Here is a 23,847-nt window from a genome sequence, read left to right on the forward strand (position 1 = left end):
ATATAGAATTACGGCACAGTTCATTATAAATTATTATATATGTGTCGCAGTAGAAAATCTGCCACACATATATAATCATTTATAGTAGTAGGATACTTGTCATATATAATCACTTGTATATACTCTATATAAATCAAAATCATAAAAAAACAAAAACATAGCACTATCCTGAATTTACACCATTAGCATCATTATTGTATGTTATGCCAACCCATAGAGCTAGGAATTTAGACTTGAATTGTACTAAAATGTGTACAACTCTTAGCCTAAATCATTATTCCTAGCCAACATAGTTAGGTAGGATTATTAGTAGACTAGCATTGTACCAGGCATTACAACCTATTCAACATTTATTATTGTGCAAACCCAAATCAGGGTAGGACTTATCATTAACCCTTAAATTGCGCATTGCATCATATGATGCTTTGATTGACTTGCAGAAAATTGCACATTGCATCACATGATGCTTTGGAGTACTACGCAAGATTTAAACGGCCCGCGGATACACGGGGTTCACCGCACCTTCATCAGGGCTCTTGTAAACAGACGCCATTTAAAAAAAAAATTGTGGGCCAAATTCCCAGGTGTTAGGGGCCTCAGTATTGAGTGAGCTACCAAGCCTGACGCACACAGCATGAGCTCACAGCACTGCTGTTCAGCTTGTGACCACAGCATCGCCTAAAAATGCCATAATATACTTGTTCATGCTATTATGTAGCGATGATATTATTACAAAAGAGAGCAGGGTTCTGATAATAGCAGGATTGGGGTGATATTTAGCAATGTGCTGCCACTCAGCATACCAACTTAGTGGTTCGTTATGGTGAACACGAATGTAGATACTTATATATAGCGTCTGTATATAGTAAATAAAAGCAAAAACAGTACTGTGGGAGGAGAATGTGGGTGAGTCAGGTGACTTGAGGGAGGGAGGAAGTAGCAGCCAGTGGCGGGCTGCCACTGCCACTCAGCATGCCAACTTAGTGGTTCGTTATGGTGAACACGAATGTAGATACTTATATATAACGTCTGTATATAGTGAACAAAAGCAAAAAACAGTATGGTGGGAGGAGAATGTGGGTGACTGAGGTGTTGAGGGAGGGCGTGAGTGGCTGGCTGGTACACGGAGGTCACTCCTCGTTACTTTTTGACTCATAATAGCAACTTAGTGGTTCGTTATAGTGAACAAAACATGCAGATACAGTACAACCTCGATTCAACGTACCCCGATTCAACGAATCTCCCGCTAGTTCGCACACTTTTCAGGCCGGATTTACTCACCCGGTTCGACGAACAATGGTTTGCCGAAGCAGGGGATGTTCGGATTTGCTTACGACGTCGAGACAGAGTTCACAGACTGGTGGAAAACTTTCACATTCTATCACAGGTTACAATTATTAATTCCTTCATATGACAAGTTCGATCACACAAGTGGACCGCACATGTGGTCCACAAGCGGTCCACAAGCGGTCCACAAGCTTACGATGTTGGGACAGAGTTCACAGTGGTAGAAAAACTTTACCATACCATCACAGATTACAATTAATAATTCCTTCATAAGACAAGTTGGATCACACAAGTGGACCACACAACAAGTGAATCATATGAACCAAACACCAGCCAGAATGGTCCACAAGAAGTGACGCATATTAACCAAACACCAGCCAGAGTCGTCCACACAAGTGAACGACTGAGTTTCAATGATTTTCGTTCACCGATTTGTGGCACACGTATCTTTGTAAATTAATTTAAAAGCTGAAGCGTGAATAGCTAGCTAATATGTTGAAATCTTCTTATATACATTTTCTGTGATGAAACAAGACGAGTGAGGGTGGACAGATAAGGGAATACTGTACAGTAAATCTCACTTTACAGTGAGGTTTCACTCACTTTCGTCTGTGTTGTCATAGTTCAGTGACCCATGGCTTTGAACGTTTCACATTAATAAATCATTTTTAAAACTGGTGTTTTAATAACTCTTTATTATCCTAATTAAACTAAACTAAATAAAACCAAAAATATACTGTAATAAGATAGATATCTCCTATTTGAGAAATTATTCACGTTATTGGCAGCACAACTCCAGCACGAGTGGACAGGTCTAATCCCTGTCCATACAACACCATGCTTGTTGTGTTCGATTTCGTCACCACAGTTCAGCGATCTACGGCTTCAAAATAATAAAATTAATAAATCAGTTCCAAAGTAAGTATTTTTTACAGCTCTTATTATCGTAATAATGTTGCTAAACTAATATGTAACCCAAAAATATATAATTTGATGTAAATTGAATATTTGAGAGAAATATATGTTACTGGAAATCGAACACAACACCAGGCAGTGTTTTGTTCGATTTCGTTGCCACAGTTTAGTGACCTACGGCTTCGAAATAATAAAATTAATAAATCAGTTCCAAAATAAGTATTTTTTATAGCTCTTATTATCGTAATAATGTTGCTAAACTAAATATATAACCCAAAAATATATAATTTGATGTAAATCGAATTGTTAAGGGAAATTTATGTTACTGGATCAGGCTTAAACACCAGCCTACTGAAGGGTGTACGTATAGACTTAGTCTGCATTCGTACAGTATGCACCCAGTACTCTTAGCTTTGTCTGCGATTGACGTACAGTATTTATCCTCCGGTGGAAGAATAATCGTGGAATTGACCATTTTTTTACTACAGCTCTTTGGTTATAAAACAAAATGTCTCAGGGGCTTACTAATAGTGCCTTATTAATGCCAAAAATGAAGCAATATTTTGCAAGAACTAGTAGCAGAAAATCAGCCAGCACGAGAACAGCCGTACCCAACACGAGAATAGCTGTACCCAGCACGAGAACAGCCGTACCCAGCACGAGAACAGCCGTACCAGCACGAGAACAGCCGTACCCAGCACGAGAATAGCCATACCCAGCAAGAGAACAGCCGTACCAAGCACGAGAATAGCCGAACCCAGCACGAGAACAGCCGCACCCAGCACGAGAACAGCCGTACCCAGCACGAGCACAGTTGTACCCAGCACTGGTACAACAGCCGTACCCAGCACAAGCACAGTTGTACCCAGCACTGGTACAACAGCAGCCAGCACCAGCTCAGAAGCAGCTGAACCCACAGCAGCAGCGAGCACCAGCAAAGCTGATGCACACATCTAAAAACATCATGTGAAGCGTGAACAGTTAGAACAAGTGTTAAATTTAAGTGTGTACACAGTGTTAAAATTAAAGTTGTAGTAATTTTAGTGTACAATAGTTTTCATTAACTGTATTGTAGTACTCAACATACAGCAGAACTACTTTTAATCAACACAGTGCTAACGGCATAATGCACTGCAGTACGTATTTACTGAAGGGCATTCACAACTTCACGAAACTTCAAGATGGACATAACTTCAACAATAAGGTAAATTTATGAATTACAGTATTTTTTAGTAGAGAAGTAATATACAGGTATAGGTAGAGTATGTAATATGATAATGCATTTTTATTGTGTACAAGAAAAAAAAAAGACACCGACACAAACGCCTCCTGAAGGTCACCTCTTGCAACGAATCCAACGCTCCAACGAACTGGGGTTGGTCCCATATAGTACGTTGAATCGAGGTTGTACTGTACTTATATATAATATGTGTATATAGTGTAATAACCAACAAAGTATTTGTTCACTGTTTGATAAATATAATTGAATCAACAATATGCACACCATATTTTTGAGTACAGCAATGATTCACTTATTTTATTATATAAATATATCACACTACACACTATTGAATAATATTACAGCAAAAAAACTACAAAAAACCAATCAGAGACATTGAAATAATTAGGTAATTATCTCTTTGTGGCAACTCCGACCTGACAGCTGGCAAAGCAACAGACCGCCTGGGACGCATGCTGAGTCAGCGCCTGTTTTTTGCTAGACTTCCCCGCCCTATAGCGGGCAATATATGCCACTTACGATTTTTTTATTATTTTTCCCATGATCAGTGAACACAAATTAACAGGTTAGGAAGAAAAAAGATTTTTTTTTTTTTGTATGCACCTGTGGGTGTCAAATGATATATAGCCATGCGCCATTTAAGGGTTAATTTACACAAATTGTGTTACCGTATCTTATAATAATTTACTGTGTACCTTTTGAGTGCTACTGAGGTGTCACTACCCATCCAATGCTGATTATGATGAGCTAAGCCTAAGAAAATCCTGTACAGACACCAAAGTACTATTCAAATATTTGCTATTTACTGTTAGGTAGGTAAGCTAACCTCTATGTGAGGTAGCATTAACATAGCCTAACTAAGGAATTGGATATTAGGCTATCAATAACTGTACTAGTTCCACGCATATATGACTCGGTACCCCAGTTATTTTCATAACCAAACTATGGCACCAACTAAGCCAAAATCCACAGACTGTGCACCAGAAGAAATGTTCAGCAACTGCTTATTATATCTTAGATCATACAAGAGTCACAAAGGCCATGTGACTCGACAGTTGAATAAGTGTGATCAGCTGGTACAATCAGGTGCCACAGCCAAAGTATTAGAAAACCACATAGAGGTGGCAAAGCAAAAGTTGCAGAGAACAAATGAGGCTGCAGATGGCTATCTCAGAGTCCTCATGCAACAGAATGCTGAGCCCGATTAGCTAGATACCTTCCATGCTGAGACAGAACAGTTTGAGGAGGGTGTCCAAGATCAACAAGACAAATTAACATAATCTCTAGAAAAATTGCAGAGCAACTCAGTTTCTCAAAATATTCTGACCAAGAGTGATACTAATAAACAGGAAACACTCCAGGAAGCTCGTCTTCCTACCATTGATCTACCTCACTTCCATGGTAGAGATGATGAAAATTTTGAATGCTATTGGAACACATTCGACTCCTTAGTAAACTCAAAAAGTTCAATTAGTAAGTCTAATAAATTTCTCTATTTGCGAAGTACCCTTGAGGGTGAAGCAAAAGCAGTTGTCGAGCACCCAATTCCTTGCAATAAGGACTACGATACTGCTATTCAGTTACTAGAAGTTAATTACAGCAATAAAGAAATTGCTATTGCTAATCTTTATTATAAGTTGAGAGCGATATTTACACTAGATACGACATCTGAAGCTCTGCAAGAATTTAGGCTCCAGGTAGTCTCTAATTAAAGCTCTGGGTGCCAAAGCAGATGTACCTAGAGCAGAGTGGGCATTGAAATTAGAAATACAGAGCAAGTTTCCTAAGGAGATTCTAGCATCCATCTGTTCTCACTATAAAACAGATATCCTATCCCTAGATGAGATTTTCGAGGGATTAAGGATAACAGTTAATCGACTGAGAGCTCATGAGAAAATAATATCTGACACTGACAAATCAACCACTGATAAATCAGTAAAATCCAAGGGTACCTCCAAACAGCCTTATAAATCTAAACCCACTACTTCCATCCCAAAATAAAGTCTCCGTGGTGTAGTGGTAAGACACTCGCCTGGCGTTCCGCGAGCGCTATGTCATGGGTTCGTATCCTGGCCGGGGAGGATTTACTGGGCGCAATTCCTTAACTGTAGCCTCTGTTTAACGCAACAGTAAAATGTGTACTTGGATGAAAAACGATTCTTCGCGGTAGGGGATCGTATTCCAAGGACCTGCCTGAAACGCTACGCGTACTAGTGGCTGTACAAGAATGTAACAACTCTTGTATATATCTCAAAAAAAAAAAAAAAATAGAAAAATACTACAGTGGGTACCTACGCAATCAGCCCTTCTAAACCTGTAGTCCATACATCACCCAAAGTGGTGACTCCTGCATCCACTACACGAAGGAGATGCTGTCTCTTCTGTCAAGAGAATCATACCATTTATCAATGTCAAACCTTTCCTGATCGTGTTTCTAGGATAAAGCGCCTCAAGGAATTGCACAAGTGCACTAGGTGCTTGATGCAACATGATCCTAATACCTGCACCACCCCATTACACATATGTAACAGATGCCACCAGGATCAACATTATTCCGCATTGTTGATAGGCTAAAATCGCCTAAACTCCAGGTGGAACAGGACGCATCTACCACTTTGCAGTGCTGTAAGGTTCAAGAAGAGGTTAACGTGGTTAACACCAAGTCTCATAATAATGTCGCATTACCTTCTTCACAACTACAATTAAATAATAAGAATTCCAGGATCATTACAAGAGGTCTATTCGACCAGGGATCACAGAGAACATTCATCACTCAGCAAGCAACTAACCAGTTAAAACTTAAACCCTTGTGTAACGTGACATTGAACATAGCAGGATTCCTAACAGATACTGGACCTCAAGAATATCAAGTAGTACAACCACTAGTATGCCTAGGCGGTTATGTCCTACCTGTCAAGGTCATAGTAGTTGATCACATCCCTTTTGACCAACCGGGCTGTGGTGGGTATGTGGGCCTGCGGGCCGCTCCAAGCAACAGCCTGGTGGGCCAAACTCTCACAAGTCAAGCCTGGCCTCAGGCCAGGTTTGGGGAGTAGAACAACTCCCAGAACCCCATCAACCAGGTATCAACCAGGTATCAACCAATCTACATGTTAAAGGTCTAGGAGACACAGCCAGATTTTTGCAGAAAAATAGAATCAAACTGGCTGACACCAAGGTAACATCTGACCGCCTCACCGATGTAGGTCTATTGTTAGGGGCAGACTATTATCACCAGTTCATTACTGGAACCACAAGACAACAGGGAATGCACCGGTTAAGGTCTGCAAGAGGCTACTTACTTACAGGTAATCTTAAACCTGAAGAAGCCTATGCCAACTGACAACCAATATTAATCAGAAAAGATTGAGTCTAGTACAATTAATATTAGCAGAGTTTGTTTCTATGTCTCACTAGTACAATTAATATTAGCAGAGTTTGTTTCTATGTCTCAGAGGATAAATCAGTGACCAGCAGCCTAAACTGGTTCACGTCCCAGCGACAAATGTCATTGACCCCATTGTAGACCCAAAACTATTCTCTACAGTAATAATTGACCACACTCATTCCTCATCGCATTTATCATACCTTAGGATAAGTCTTCCCGAGTTCCAGAGAAGACCGCATTTATACCAAGTTGTCTAGATTAGGATTTAGTAATCCATTTAATGTGATACACCTGCAGGGTTGTATCAGTTTTGTTTGAGCTCCTTCTGCTTTCTTGTCTCTGCCCACAAGCAACCTTAGAGACAGTTTGAAGAAGTATCTTAGCACAAGCAAAATTGATCTTTGCAATAGCCTGTAAGTGAACATTTACCATTAGATTACCAGTAGTGAAACTATTTGTTTCTCATGATAGAATAAACTCATCTCATCTTTTAACCATTAGACCACGTAATACATACATATATGATTTTACAAAAAATAATTTAACATAAGTTTTTAAAACTTGCACAAACACTATCCAATTTTTTTGGCATAATCAACTAGGCAAATGCTCCAACTTTGTCTAAATGATCACAGCATGACTTGAAAAAACAAGAGAATCAAAATTAATTTTTAAATTGAATATTGAAAACTTCAGATTTTCAATTCAGAATAAAAAATATGAACTATTATTAATTGTTTATTTAATGTTATTATTCTCTTAGAATAACATATGATCTTCATTTTCATCAAATTAGAATCTAGGTTTTCAGTATAGTTTACTGCAAAAAAAATAATCAATAGGGCATTTGAAATAGGCGACAAATTTAGACCAAAAAAAATTATAACTCCATATGTATAAAGTTTATGAAAAATCCATTCTGATGGGATTGTAGAACACAGCTGAGAACACAATATGTCAAAATAGTGAGAATCGGTTAATAACTGGAATTTTAGAAGCCACTCAAAGTTGAAACTCTGGTTTCAGAGATAATTGAAGTTGAACTTATCAACAATGAACAAAGGTAGTTTTAATTTGTTAATTTAATTGTATGTTTTAATAAACATTGTTTGGCATTCGTACTCGAATATGTGAAAGTTGTAGGTTAATATGTGTTGAAATGAAGTAAAAAAAAAAACCAGCGTTGAATGTAATGAAACGCCATTTTCTGGGTGAGACCCGGAGGCTCCCCGGAGCTTTACCGGCTGATATGCTAATGTCAGACTTTGGCATCAGTCATGTGTATGGAGTTCTAGGGCCTACCGGGGACCACGAGCCAGAACCTGGCCCCCTCAGAGAGGCAAGGGGAGCAATGGCCTATAGAAACCCCCGTGTGGTTGGAAGCATTCTATGTCTGCCATCGACCGGGTCAAGCATCCAGAAAGGTAAGCATTCCAAAACAAACCCCTATTCTGGTGAAAATTGCTACCTAAGCCGAACTAGTGAATAGAACTCTTCAACAGAAAACACGGAAACTAGTATGACGTCATACGTCACCGCGCCGCTGTCTGCGCAGCTCCCCCCTCCCCGGGAGGGGGAAGGGGGAGCCCCAGACCTCCCACGCCGGCTATCCACCCATCAGTTCTGAGGCTGGATGTCAAAACACGCGAAAAACGCCGACCAGAGGGAGGGAGGGTTGCCGGGGAGCCTCCGGGTCTCACCCAGAAAATGGCGTTTCATTACATTCAACGCTGGTTTTCTGGGGGGAGCCCCGTCGGCTCCCCGGAGCTAACTACCCACAGAGGAAGGTCAAAGGGACAAAACCGGGAGGCGGACACCACGCACCCCCCAAGGAGGCGAGACAACCGGCAGCAAACGCCAACCCAAGGCGCCACAGCCCCGAAAATCCCGGGAACAACACGAGAACCACGAGCAGCAAGGCCCCTGCACGAACACCAAAAATCCATGCCCGAAAGACTGCAAGGCCACGTCGCCCAGACGGCAGCGAGAGCAGCGAAGCCACGAACGCCACAGGCATGAGGGAAGAACACAGGCAGCTTAGCCGCAAGAACACGGCTGACCACCCGGGACACCATCACCCGCGAACCGGGAAGAACAGAACCGGATCAACGCAAAACGCGCTCCGGACCCAAACGCCGTGGCACGCAAACAACAGCAGAGGGCCGCCACTGAACACAAAAACGACACACCCCCGGCCCGACCAACAAAGCACCAACAAACCCTGGACCCCTCCAGAATGCAGCAGCCCCACCCCCCGCCAGAAAAGATGGAGACTGCTGCCATCAAACAACCAAAACGCTAAAACCGAAGGAGCAAGAAAACACAGCGAACCGACCCCCAGAGGCAAAGGCCCAAAGGAAAGAGCCGACGAAAAAACACACCGGAACCGAAGGGGCACTACCAACCGAGGAGAAGACAGAGCACGCTGACCAGAGACCAGGATGGTGCAAGCGGCGCACGAACAGGCCGGAGGTGAAATGACGCACAAGACAGCTGACTAACGGTGCAGAAGCAACACCAAGACCGAAAGCATGCTGAAGCGGCTCCGCCTGCGCCGCACGAAAAGAGGCGACAGTATGTGGCAAGACGACGGCCCCCAACCCCTACTAGAAAACCAAGCCAAGAGTAAACCAAGCCAACAAGAAGGACCCACCGAAGAAGGGACAGGAAAAGGAAGGACCGCCAAAATACCCCATACTGCCGCCAAGAAAGCACGCAGGTGGGACACCTACCACGAAGCCACCTGACCACCAACCGGAGGCGAGACCACGAGGCAGAACATAAGCAGCCCCGACAAGGCCCCCCCCGAGCCCAGGAAAAAGGCGGAGCCGCGAGAAGATCTCGGGCGCGACCACCGAAACCCAGGCGGCACAAGGAGATGGAACGTCTGCCGAACAGAAAAACTCCGAAGCATGCAAGCCCGCCAGGAGTTCAGAAACGACAGGTCCGACGCGAGACATCGCAAGAACCCCCCCAAAAAAAGTAAAACAACAACAACCGGCAGGGCAAGCTAGGAAAACCAAAGAAGGCGGAAGGGTCGCCGCCAGAACAGGACCCGAACCAAGGGGCACGAACAACTGCAACAGACCGAGACAAAGAAGCACATCACAGGACACAGGCTGACCAACGCCTAAGAACACACGCAGAACATTCCTGCTGCAGAAGAGGCAGGAAGAAAGAGCAGAAGCACAAAAAAAAAAAAAAAACCAGGAGAACAACCAGGGGTGGACAATCAGGCAGGGACAAAAACCCCACGCAATCCCCAGGCACAAAACGGCAGCAAAGCGCCACTCCACAACCGGACACAGGAACAAGGACACGCCACCGTGAAACACGGTACCAATGCTCACGTGCAGCAGCAGCAGCAACAGGCACCACTGCAACATGCAACATGTAAATAGCAACTCCCCTCTGCAAAGGCAGAGAACGGAGCAGGCAGACCCCAGACAGGGCCAACGGAGACACGACAAAACCCTGCAGGCCCAGAAACCTGCACCAGGCGACCGACGGCGGAGAAAACCCCGCTCGATACCTGCTGGATGAGGTACTGGGAGCTCTTTTACACCTCAAGCCCGGCCCAAGGTCAGGCCAGACCGGCCAGAGGATGGCCCACCAGGCAGCTGCTAGGAGCAGTCCACCGGTCCACATACCCCCACAACCAGGACGGGCCGGAACTGCCATACGAAAACAGGCCAGTGCGCCCTGGAAGTCCACGGACGAACCAGCAAGAAGGCTTATGCTCGCAAGTAGGTCGTGTAACAAGCACAGACCACTGATGGTAATACAGTGTTCCCCAAAAGTGCCAATAGCACCACTGCACTCCGCTGGTACTATCCCGCAAGTTCTACCAGATAGGCGGGACCCAAGAGCCAGAGCTCAAATCCTGCAAGCACAGCCAGGAGCCTCACCAGGTGAGTACAGAACCAACCCTACAACCCCCACACCTCACAACATTAAAAAGGAGGGTCCCCTGAATGACTCCAGCATGGGTTGGACATGCACATGAGGGGAACAGGAAGGGGTGATAAAGGGACAGTCACTGGTGTGCGAACGGTCTCAGTCGTACAAAATTATACCTAAATAAAAACAGGTATATGAACACCGCCGCATCCAGCGCCCGGCCAAAAGACGCCAGACCGCAGAAACTCACCTGGCGAATGGTGGCTCGAACTTGACACGACTCAACCGTGCCCAGAAGAACTTGGGAGCACCGCCAGGTGAAGACGCCAGAGCCGGACCCGCAGGAGAACAGGGAGAGGCGAAGGAGGCGGTCCACACCCATGACACAGAAAACCGCGGTGTCCTCCCCACAACTGGGAACCAGGACACCCCTGGTGCAAAGGGGCACATACCGCAGCCAGGGAGAAGAACGAGAGGCGAAGCACTGTAGCAAAAAAGGGCGCAAAACCCCAGCACTGAACCATCGCCCAGACCAAAACAAACTCCACGGCGCATGCGCATAACACGCTGGCCGAACCGCACACCCTCCCTGCGGGAAGGCGCCAGCCAGGACTATTGCACGAGAAAAGGAGCCAAAAGAGGAAGCAGGAACAATAAAACCGGCCAAAGAAGCAAAGAGCCCAAAAAAAAGGGAACCCAAACGGGCGACAAGTAGCCCAAACGGGCGACAAGTAGCCCAAACGGGCGACAAGTAGCCCAACCGGGCGACAAGTAGCCCAACCGGGCGACAAGGAGCCCAACCGGGCGACAAGTAGCCCAACAGGGCGACAAGTAGCCCAACAGGGCGACAAGTACTAGGAGCCGACAGACGTTCCAATAATGCGGGAAGTAGCGAAAAACCTTCCCGTACCCTCGAGAACACAGAAGCCAACACTAGTCCCGAAGACACACGAAGGCGCAGGCGCACCCGAGATCAAAAGTCACGCAGAACCCCAACGAACGGGGAAACATGACAAAAACACCGTCCCAAAAAGCGGGGGAGGAAACATCCACCCACAGGACGGAACCAACCGACTCAAAGGCCAAGGAACCGAGCCCGGGGAGGGGCCGACGTCCAACAGCACGTACGGCGAGTGGGGAGGAAAGACCCCACTCCGCGTAACCACAAGCCCCGCCTAGAGGGGGATAAAACCCCCCACGGGGTCTAACGGGGCCAAGGCCCCCCCCAAGGCAGCCCCTCCCCAGCCCCGGGAACCTACACGACAGGCCCCGGGGCCGAGCCGTTCCCCCAAAGCCCCGGCCGTACCAGAAAACCGGGGCAGCCGTGAAAACACTAAGGAAGGGAGCCCACTGGCAGACTCATACAACACGGCTGGAGGAACAGGCCCAAATGCCCCCGTCACTACCCCGGAAGGGGAATTCCCCGAGACTGCCCGAGTCTCAACACCACGAAACACGCCGCCCTGAACCTACAGACGGTAAGGAACCGGATGCAGGCAGGAAGGGTGAACCAGGGGAAAGACAAGGGGGCGTGGATGCAACCAACACCCCCAAGCTCCCAAAACGAAATACAACGGGGCAGCCCCGGGGCTCCCGGGGAGGAAACCACGAGAACGTTGCCACCACCAAGGCTCAAGTGCAACGCCCCTGCTGCCCGCACCCGCTTTGTTAGCACAACTGGGTAACCGAGCCACAACGAGCAACCAAACTCGCAGGACACCGGGTCGAAGGTGTCACCGACCCCACAGGCAGCAGACGGAGGCAAAACAGAGAGTCACCCAGAGACAAAAGGTGAGAGCAACCCTCAAACTCGCTGGAAGCGAGGGGGGGGCTCTGGGGTCACATCCATCGGACCCGCGCGCCCCCAGGGGTTTCCCAGGGTCCCGAGCGTTTACTTTAAGAGGACTCGCGCTCAGGTAATCCCAGGCAGGGTACTGCTAACCGGCACCCAAGCTACCAAACAACTTTCTAAGAGCTGAACCCCCGGGACGTGTACACTCACGGGGACCTAGCAGGGGGTACCACCAGAAATACTCAGAACACAAGGGACACAAGGGGCAAGAACGAAGGCAGACCCCCCCCACCAGGTATATAAACAAAAGAAAAAGAAAACCCCGCAAGAGGACAGCGTACCCAAGCGGAACAGAGCCGGCCGCTATGATTGGTAAAGACAAGCTGCACAGTACCCCGCGCCCCACCAGTGCAAACACCGCCCCTTACTCTAAGGCGAACAAGGGAGACAGAACACCCGAGCACACAAAGAGCGGCCGAAAACCAAGCGGTAAACGGCCAAGCAGGGGCAGGACCCAAGGAACTTGTGGAAGGTGGCCCCAAGCCCCAAGGGCAGTACTTACAAGGCACCTAGGGAAGGGAACCCTAGGCGCATGCAGCCCGAGTACTGAAGAATCACACCCGGCTCACGCACCACCTAGAAAACAGACACCACACTCTAGGTACAGTGCTGAAACAACCACTGGAGCCGGAGCACATAACCATTGCCTATAGCATCAGCCGAAGAACTGATGGGTGGATAGCCGGCGTGGGAGGTCTGGGGCTCCCCCTTCCCCCTCCCGGGGAGGGGGGAGCTGCGCAGACAGCGGCGCGGTGACGTATGACGTCATACTAGTTTCCGTGTTTTCTGTTGAAGAGTTCTATTCACTAGTTCGGCTTAGGTAGCAATTTTCACCAGAATAGGGGTTTGTTTTGGAATGCTTACCTTTCTGGATGCTTGACCCGGTCGATGGCAGACATAGAATGCTTCCAACCACACGGGGGTTTCTATAGGCCATTGCTCCCCTTGCCTCTCTGAGGGGGCCAGGTTCTGGCTCGTGGTCCCCGGTAGGCCCTAGAACTCCATACACATGACTGATGCCAAAGTCTGACATTAGCATATCAGCCGGTAAAGCTCCGGGGAGCCGACGGGGCTCCCCCCAGAAAAGCTCCCCAAAAACATACAATATAGGGATAATTATAATGATTTAGGAGTTATATTTAAGATATACTTTATATAAGTGAAACGTCCCTAATATGGTCCTTAATACATTCACCATCACTGGTGAATGACAACATCAAGATTAACACACTAACCATCATTAGTTAATGACAACATAATAAATACACACACACCATCACTAGATAATGTAACATCATGATTAATATGCTCACCATCACTGGATAATGACATCAACATGATACACACACACTTTTGTTAGGCCAAGGCTAGAATGTGCAGCGGTTGTGTGGTGCCTATATCTTAAGAAGCACATCAACAAACTGGAAAAGGTGCAAAGACATGCTACTAAGTGGCTCCCAGAACTGAAGGGCAAGAGCTACGAGGAGACTTTAGAGGCATTAAATATGCTAGAACTAGAAGACAAGAAAAAGAGGTGATATGATCACTACATACAAAATAGTAACAGGAATTGATAAAATCGATAGGGAAGATTTCCTGAGACCTGGAACTTTAAGAACAAGAGGTCATAGATTTAAACTAGCTAAACACAGATGCCGAAGATATATAAGAAAATTCACTTTCGCAAAGAGAGTGGTAGACGGTTGGAACAAGTCAGGTGAGAAGGTGGTGGAGGCCAAGACCGTCAGTAGTTTCAAAGCGTTATATGACAAAGAGTGCTGGGAAGACGGGACACCACGAGTGTAGCTCTCATCCTGTAACTACACTTAGGTAATCACTTAGGTAATTCCACACACACACACAAACACATACACTGGTAGTACAGTAAGAATAAAAGTGTCCCTACCATCCTTAATGGGCAGAAGTTGTGTTTGCTATCGTCCTTGGTAGCCGTGCAGAGACTGGAAACAGTATTACCTATTAGGGAAAAAATTTTTATATTAAGGATACTATGACAAAATTTTCCTACTAAAACATAATAAATGTTTAGAAAAATTAAATCTTTCTGTTAGATATTGTGCTACGAGCAGAAGTAAGGAGGGTGAGCAAATTTATGAAGTGGTAGGAGTAAGGAGAATGGGCAGGAGTAAGAAAGGTTGGGCAGGAGTAAGGAGGGTAGGCAGGAGTAAGGAGGGTAGGCAGGAGTAAAGAGGATGAGCAGGAGAAAGGAGGATGGACAGGAGTAAGGAAGGTGGATTGAAGCAAGGAGAGAAGGCAGAAGTAGGGTAGGCAGTACTGAGTGTGGGCTTGAGTAAAGAGGGTGGCCAGGAGTACTGAGCGTGGGCAGTGCAGGAGGGTAGGGCAAGAGTAAGGAGGGTGGGCAGTGCAGGAGGGTAGGGCAAGAGTAAGGAGGGTGGGCAGGAATAAAAAGGAACTGATAAAATACATCAAACTGAAAGAGGAAAGAATACAACCCCTTTCCCCACCCTATCATTGAAGGATTAGAGGTACAAAGAAACCCAAAAACTGAAGAAAAACTCAGAAACCATGTTGGGACCCAAGCACCAGGCCAGACACCTGAACCTGGCCATCCACCCAAAATAGGATGAGACACAAAGACTCCAGAAACCTGCTGCGAGCAGTACCTATTTGTCTAACAGTGACAAACACGAAATCCCCTGAACCCCCAGATGCACTACACAAAATATCTTTGGATGATTAACCCTTAAACTGCGCATGGCGTATATATACGCCCTGAGTAACATGTCCCATGGTGCGCATGGCGTATATATACGCCATAGGGTGCCAGGCCTGATTCAAATGGCCCGCGGCTACACGGGGTTCACAGTAGCTTCCTCAGGGCTCTTGTAAACAGATGCCATTTAAAAAAAAAATCGTGGGCAATATTCTCAGGTGTGAGAGGCACAGTACTGTTGGAGCAACCAAGGCCGGCGCACGCAGCATGAGCGAACAGCATTGATGTTCAGCTTGTGACCACAGCATCGCCGAAAAATGTCAAAATAAATATATAATTGTTATTATTTAGCGATGACAATATTACAGATGACCAATGACTGTGATATAAATAACCAGGGTTGTGATAATAGCAGGATTGTTGTAATAATTAGCGCTGTGGGAGGAGTGATGCTGAGAGACGGAGGGAGACAGCATCGTTTACTGACTGTGTGGCCACCTGTTATTGTTTGCATTCACCATACCAGGTCAGTGGTTCTCTATGGTGAACACAAATGTAGATACTTATATATAATGTGTGTATTAGTGTAATAACAGCAAAAGGATTATGCTGGGAGGAGCCATATGGGTGACGGAGGTGACGTCGTCTGCACGATTTGTCTAGCTGTTTAGAGGGTGGCCACTATGCTCTTTGGGCGCACTACAAGCTTAGGTGTACAGTTACGGTGCATAAAACATGTAGATATTTATATATAATATGTGTATATACGGTAATAACACTGCAAAAGGTATTGTTGGGGGAGAAAGTTTAGTGCGTGTGACCTTGAAAGAGTGAGGGAGCCGCCAGCCGCCATCTGTGTATAGCGACGACTCTTAGTGCCTGAACTAACTATATCAGCTTAGCTGTACAGTTGTGGTGAACAAAATATATACATACTTATATATAACGTCTGTATATAGTGTAATAACACCACAAATGGTATTGTTGGGGGAGAAAGTTTAGCGCGTGTGACCTTGAATGAGTGAGGGAGCCGCCATCTGTGTATAGCGACGACTCTTAGTGCCTGAACTAACTATATCAGCTTAGCTGTACAGTTGTGGTGAACAAAATATACACATACTTATATATAACGTCTGTATATAGTGTAATAACACCACAACTGGCATTGTTGGGGGAGAAAGTTTAGTGCGTGTGTTGAGGGAGTGGCAGCCAGTGGCTGGCTGGTGTGTGGCGGTAACTCCTCGTTGCTTTTCGACTCTCAATACCAACTTAGTGGTTCGTTATGGTGACCAAAACATGCCAATACTTATATATAACCTGTGTATAGAGTGTAATAGCAGCAAAACTATTTGTTTATAGTTTTATAAACATAATAATTGAATCACTAATATGCACATCATACTTTTGAGTATAGCGATTATTAACCACTTTTATTATATAAATATATTACAATACACACTATTGAATAATATTACTGCAAAAAAACTAAGAAAAAATCAATCGGAGACATTGAAACAATTAGGTAATAATATCTTTGTGGCAACTCCCATCTGTCAATGCGGGTGACGCTGACCGGGTCTGACGACCGCTCTGTCAAAGCCCACTTTTTGCCAGACTTCCTCGGTCAATTGCGCCCAAAATATGTCACCTACGATTTTTTTTTTATTTTTTCCGTGCTCAGGGGACACAAATTAACATGTTTAGAAGACGAAAAAAAATTTTTGAATTTTTTTTCTTGCGCACAGGAGTGTAAATGTCCCAAGGACCCCTGAGCAGTGTAAGGGTTAACAGTATGTTAGATTAACCACTTAACTGCGCCAACCGAGTTTTCTCGGTCAGCGGGAAACTGCGCCAACCGAGAAAACTCGTTTTGATTTTTCGTAACCAATTCTAAATGTGTACAAGGTTGGTTGTGTACGAAATGGACTCTTAGGACCTCCAGTGAGAGGCAGCTGTAAAGGTTCTATTGTTACGTAAAGTATGGTGACAAATAAACACAGACACTAAGATACTATATATATATTTGGTCGAATATACAGAAGTACACAGGTGATACTTTGGTGTGAGTTGAGCGCACTGAGCGTCGGTACAGTATCTCGCAAGTGTCTGCTCTAGACCACACTTGAAAGTAGACTAGCCAATGTTCGCTACTCCGCTGCTTATATGCTCGGGCAACACCTCACCGTGTTGCCCGGGCAACGCCTCACCTCATTCATCTCCAAAGGTTGACAGGAATATTAACAATGCTTTTGGAGCGAGTATATTATTGGGATAATCTACTCGCTACAGAACTCCCCCTCCCAGGGGATGAAAGGAAAAATACTTGATCAAGGAACTTAGCTGGTCAGTGAATTGTACGCCCTGCTCGCGTTACATAACCATCAAAGTTAACTTCCTCCTCTTCGCTGATGTCATCTAACTGGGGTCGTAGGGTGGGAGGTCGCACAGGATCGTCCGTCGTCGTAGGATCAGGTTGTGGTGTGGCTGGTAACTGGGGTTGTAGGGTGGGAGGTTGTACAGGATCGTCCGTTGTCGTAGGTGGCGGTGCTGCTGGTAACTGTGGTCGAAAAGTGAACTGCGTAGTCGGCGGATGTGTCTCTGGAGGGATGTCTGGGGCAGCGTCACAGTGTGCTGGTATATGGGGATCGATGGAGATGTTTACCCGCTGTCCTCGGCGTTCAATGGTGAAGAACTTCGGTGTTCGAGAAACCACTTTAAATGGTCCTTCGTAAGGTGACTGTAGAGGGCGTCGAACAGCGTCGACTCTTACAAACACATGTTCAGTTGTGTGGAGCTCATGAGGCACATATGTAGCACGAGTTGTCGGTTGGCGTGGTGGTGTAGGCCGAATGTTTGTCATGGCCGCCCGTAATTTCTGGACAAAAGTGGGGTCTGGGGGTGTGATAAGTGGCGTTGGGGTTAAGAATTCGCCCGGAAGCCGCAGGCTAGATCCGTATACTAAGTCTGCTGCCGAGAATCCACTGCCCTCCTTCGTGGCCGAACGGATGCCAAGCAAGACTAATGGAAGGTTGTCGATCCAATCATCAGGGCGTGCTTGAGTTCTTAGGGCAGCTTTTAGTTGTCTATGAAAGCGTTCTACCATTCCGTTCGACTCAGGGTGGTATGCTGTGGTTCGGTTATGTGTGGTGCCGAGGAATTCCATAAGTTCCTTCCATAGATATGATTCGAACTGTCGTCCTTGGTCGGTGATGATGACAGAGGGGCTGCCAAAACGGGCGACCCATCCAGAGAGGAAAGCCTGGACCACTGACTCAGCTGAGATGTTGATTAATGGGATTGCTTCCGGCCATCTGGAGAATCGATCGATGCAGGTTAGTAGATAAGAATATCCTCTTGCCGACGGTAATGGTCCAACGATGTCTACATGCACCACCTCGAAACGGTCAGAAGGTAACAGAAACTGTTGAAGAGGGCTCTTTGTGTGACGATGTGTTTTCGCTCGCTGGCACTGGAGACATGAGCGAGTCCATCGTCGAACATCGGCATTGATTCCTGGCCATACAACACGCTCCGTTAGTAGTTTCTGGGAAGCACGTACTCCTGGGTGTGCTAGGGAGTGAAATACTGAGAACGTTTTCCAGCGAAACTGGGCAGGAATGTAGGGCCTAAGTGCTCCCGTCCGTGAGGTGTCACAGATTATCCTTCCGCCACCTTCCATGGGAATCTCAATGAACCAGAGAGCGGTGTCAGATGTTCGTAATCCCTGCAGATCAGGGTCTTCCTGTTGGGCCTTACTGATTACACAATAGTCCACCTGAGCTGGGTTTGTCACGACGTGGTTTATGGTGGGTCGAGACAGTGCATCGGCTATGACATTATTAGTTCCTTTGACATGACGGATATCCGAGGTAAATTGGGAAATAAATCCCAGGTGGTTGGCTACTCGAGGAGAGTGAGCATCACCCTTGGCCGCCAGCGCATAAGTGAGAGGTTTGTGGTCTGTGAGGATGTGGAAGTTCCGCCCCTCGAGAAAGTGCCGGAAATGTTGTATGGCTGAGTAGATGGCAAGCAGTTCCCTATCAAAAGTGCTGTACTTCTCTTCAGTGGGTGACAGGCGCGCTGAAAAGAATGCAGTTGGGCGCCATTCTCCTTCAACGAGCTGTTGTAGTACAGCACCAATTGCTGTGTTTGAAGCGTCGGTAGATAGATTGGTGGGAGCGTCAGACACTGGGTGTGCGAGCAAGGTGAATTCTGCCAGCTTGTGTTTTATGTCGGTGAATGCTGTCTCTGCCTGGGGAGTCCACTCCAACGGAAGACGGGACGTGAGTTTCCGACCACGTAAGAGGTCGTATAAGTGTCGCAAGATGTCCGAACAATGTGGGATGAATCGATGATAAAAATTCACCACACCAAGAAATTCTTGCAACTTCTTTGGAGTAGATGGGCGCGGGAATTCCTTGATTGCCACGATTTTCTTCTCTAGTGGTTGGACCCCTGCTGCTGACACACGGTGTCCCAAGAAATCCAGCTCTGGAACATGGAAAATACACTTCTCGGAGTTGAGCTGCAAGCCGAAGTTGCGCAGACGGGTGAGAAAGAGTCGGAGGTGTAGCAGATGTTCTGTTGGTGATGTACTGGCCACCAGCAGATCGTCAATGTAGGCGTAGCAAAAAGGAAGGTCCTTAACTACTTGGTCGATGAAGCGTTGGAATGTCTGGGCTGCATTCCGTAGACCAAAAGGCATCCGGACGAATTCAAACAGTCCAAAAGGTGTTGTGATCGCTGTTTTCGGAATGTCTGCTGGTTCCACAGGGATCTGGTGAAATGCCCGCACAAGGTCAATTTTCGAAAAAAACGGTTGCGTTGCTCAATCCCTGTGAGAAATCCTGGATGTGTGGTATTGGGTAGCGATCCGGCAGAGTGCGAACGTTGAGAGCCCTGTAGTCTCCGCAAGGGCGCCATTCCCCTGGGGCTGTTTTCGGGACCATATGGAGAGGTGAAGCCCATGGACTGTTCGAAGGGCGGATTATTCCCGCCTCCTGTAGCTTATTGAATTCAGCACGTGCTACCGCCAGTCGTTCCGGTGCCAGGCGGCGTGGTCTGGCGAAGGTAGGTGCTCCCGTTGTAGTAATGTGATGCGCAATCGTATGTTGCACCTCTGGTCGAGGGCTGGCGGGTTGGGTCAGTTGCAGTATGCATCACATACTGAATATGCCGCAGAAGCTGAGCTGGTGTTTTGTCTGCTAATCTTTTGTCAGTGAGGAGTTGGTCCCTTTGTTGAATGCGGCGTTTCATTGCTGCCTGTAGAAGAGCGGCCTTCAATGCAGTGTACGTCCTGGTGTCCGGTGATGGCGCGGTGATGACAGCGGAGGCAGTGTGCATAGCCTCCGAGGGAAGTGTTGGCAGGGTACAGGCATATCGGGCTTTCTCAGTCAAAATTTCGTGAAGGTCGAAAATAGCCTCCATCTGCATGAACCAAAATTCTGGCTCATCTGCGTTGTATGCTGGAAACCTGGTAGATAAATCCATGGCGAAGATCTAGTTTGTGACTAGGTGTTCTTTTTCACTCACTGGGTCACCAATGTAACGGTTCTATTGTTACGTAAAGTATGGTGACAAATAAACACAGACACTAAGATACTATATATATATTTGGTCGAATATACAGAAGTACACAGGTGATACTTTGGTGTGAGTTGAGTGCACTGAGCGTCGGTACAGTATCTCGCAAGTGTCTGCTCTAGACCACACTTGAAAGTAGACTAGCCAATGTTCGCTACTCCGCTGCTTATATGCTCGGGCAACACCTCACCGTGTTGCCCGGGCAACGCCTCACCTCATTCATCTCCAAAGGTTGACAGGAATATTAACAATGCTTTTGGAGCGAGTATATTATTGGGATAATCTACTCGCTACACAGCCATCTTGGAAAAAAATCCCTAAGGCTGCTGGCTGGGTTAGTACTGAATGAGCAACCATGGGTGGCGCACGCGCCTCTGGCTCCCAAACACCTGTCCAACACGCTGTTGAAAGATAATGCTCTGTCGGTGAAATTCAAACCTTATTGTTTGAAGAACATAAGGGTCATAATATTGGGGAAGCCAGGAGCAATAAGGACCTAACACAAAGGTCGGATGCAAGTGATACAGTACCTATGAGGACGATATAGCGAGCGTATCCAGTTGTAGCTCTGAGCATCACCCTTAAGAACATAAGAACATAAGAACAAAGGCAACTGCAGAAGGCCTATTGGCCCATACGAGGTAGCTCCTATTTATAACCACCCAATCCCACTCATCCTTGCAATCCTATGCTATTTATTTAGATGATACTTAGATGAATCGTTTTCTGCATTCAGTGATGATGCATCTGATACAAATAGCATAGATGAACAGTGTTAGCGGCTTCCATGGTGGTGTTTTCCATAGATATTTTCAAGAATACCTGAATCTCTTCCCAACTGACGGACACTCTTGAGACTAGCTGAATCTCTTCTTGACTGATGGACACTCTTGAGGTAAGCTGAATCTCTTTCTGTGTGGGACCATACAAAGCGATCTTTTCAAGACTACCTTACAAATTGATCTTTTCCTATAATCTTTTCAATACTACCTTATGCTTTACAAGCTTGGTTACATACAACCTACAAGTTCTAAAGCCAAGGGTGTACGTGAGTGCGTTATTTGCAAGCACACAGAATGACGAAACAGGAAGCGAAAATTTATCTGTACCTGGTGCATTGAGAGCAAAGTCGCGCTGTGTACCAAGGGCTACTTCGTTGATTATTACTCACTTCTGAAGTACTGAGTGTGTAATACAGTGTGTTACTGTGTAAATAGTGTGTGAAACTGTACATATTGTAATTTTAATGATTTTTTAACAGGTAATATTGCGACAATAAACATTTATTGTGGACACATTACTGACACATGAATCACAGTTCCATGGAACATTATGAACGTTCTACTGTATACATATTGTAAAGGACACAAATATGCATCATATACGATAAAAAAACAAATAAAACCGCATTGGAAATACATAAAACAAATAATTGAAAATATATCTGTGGCGACATCCGGTGCTTGAATGGCCCGTGCGACCATGTCTGGGCGAGTCACGCATGGGCGACCAGGCCCTGATGACGTCACAGTGCATCTTGTCCACGTCCCTACTGCCAAAGTAAGTGGAATTTGGTACTTATTTTTACATAGACATGTTCAGGGAGGGAAATTTATCATTTTACGAAGAAAAAAGAATTTTTTGGGAACACTTCATTTCATGCGCACTAGGGGAATTTCTCAATAAACTCCGCGCAGCACGGTGGTTAAGGACGTACCCAAAACGCTATGAGTGCTAATGGCTTTACAAGAATGTATAAACATCAATGCTATGTACTCTCATAAACCCAATGTGCCTTCTTGTATGTATATATATATATATATATATATATATATATATATATATATATATATATATATATATATATATATATTATATATATATATATAGAGATATATATATATATAGTCATACCTAGTAGCCAGAATGCACTTCTTGGCCTACTATGCAAGGCCCGATTTGCCTAATAGGCCGAGTGATTTTTTTATTTTCAATAAATTGTTTCCAATTAGTTCATTTGAATTATTATATTATATTATATTAGGAACATAAATTATTTGCGAAGTTGTCTTAGTTTAGGTTAGGTTTAGATAGGTTAAGTTAGGTTAGGTAGGGTTGGTTAGGTTCGGTCATTTATCTACGTTAGTTTTAACTCAAATTTAAAGAAATTTACTTATACATAATGAATTAGCCAGATTTATCAATTCATAAGAAAAAAATTAGAAAATATATATTTTCAGGAAAACTTGGCTTATTAGGCAAATTGGGCCATGCATATATATATATATATATATATATATATATATATATATATATATATATATATATATATATATATATATATATATATATATATATATATATATATGTCGTACCTAGTAGCCAGAACGCACTACTCAGCCTACTATGCAAGGCCCGATTTGCCTAATAAGCCAAGTTTTCCTGAATTAATATATTTTCTATAATTTTTTTCTTATGAAATGATAAAGCTACCCATTTCATTATGTATGAGATCAATTTTATTTTATTGGAGTTAAAATTAACGTAGATATATGACCGAACCTAACCAACCCTACCTAACCTAACCTAACCTATCTTTAAAGGTTAGGTTAGGTTAGGTAGCCGAAAAAGTTAGGTTAGGTTAGGTTAGGTAGGTTAGGTAGCTGAAAAACAATTAATTCATGAAAACATGGCTTATTAGGCAAATCGGGCCTTGCATAGTAGGCTCAGAAGTGCGTTCTGGCTACTAGGTACGACATATATATATATATATATATATATATATAAATAAATAAATAAATGTGGATGGTTGCCAGTCACCAGTAACTGGACAATTGCCAGTGACCAGTGTCTGGTTACTAGCATCTGGATGGTCACCAATATCTGGATGGTCACCAGTAACTGGATGGTCACCAGTATCTAGATGGTAGGCAGTATCTGAACAGTTATCAGAAACTGAACAGTTGCCAATATCTGAATGATTGCTA

At 45.2% G+C, this 23,847-nt stretch overlaps 1 protein-coding gene across 4 annotated transcripts in view; it reads right to left on the bottom strand.

The window, feature by feature from the left end:
* Positions 1-23,847, bottom strand: part of LOC123771039 (tripartite motif containing 13) — a 127,735-nt gene that overhangs the window by 81,055 nt on the left and 22,833 nt on the right. For 2 of the 4 annotated variants that reach the window (XM_069324248.1, XM_045763301.2), the window contains exon 2: positions 14,489-14,559. In XM_069324248.1, coding sequence (XP_069180349.1) covers positions 14,489-14,559 — 71 coding nt within the window. Of the gene's footprint in view, positions 1-7,030; positions 7,242-14,488; positions 14,560-23,847 lie in introns of those variants that run through there. The other 2 variants (XM_045763320.2, XM_045763328.2) reach the window with 2 other exon arrangements.

Source organism: Procambarus clarkii, chromosome 14 (genome assembly GCF_040958095.1).
Source record: "Procambarus clarkii isolate CNS0578487 chromosome 14, FALCON_Pclarkii_2.0, whole genome shotgun sequence".
Taxonomy (NCBI): domain Eukaryota; kingdom Metazoa; phylum Arthropoda; class Malacostraca; order Decapoda; family Cambaridae; genus Procambarus; species Procambarus clarkii.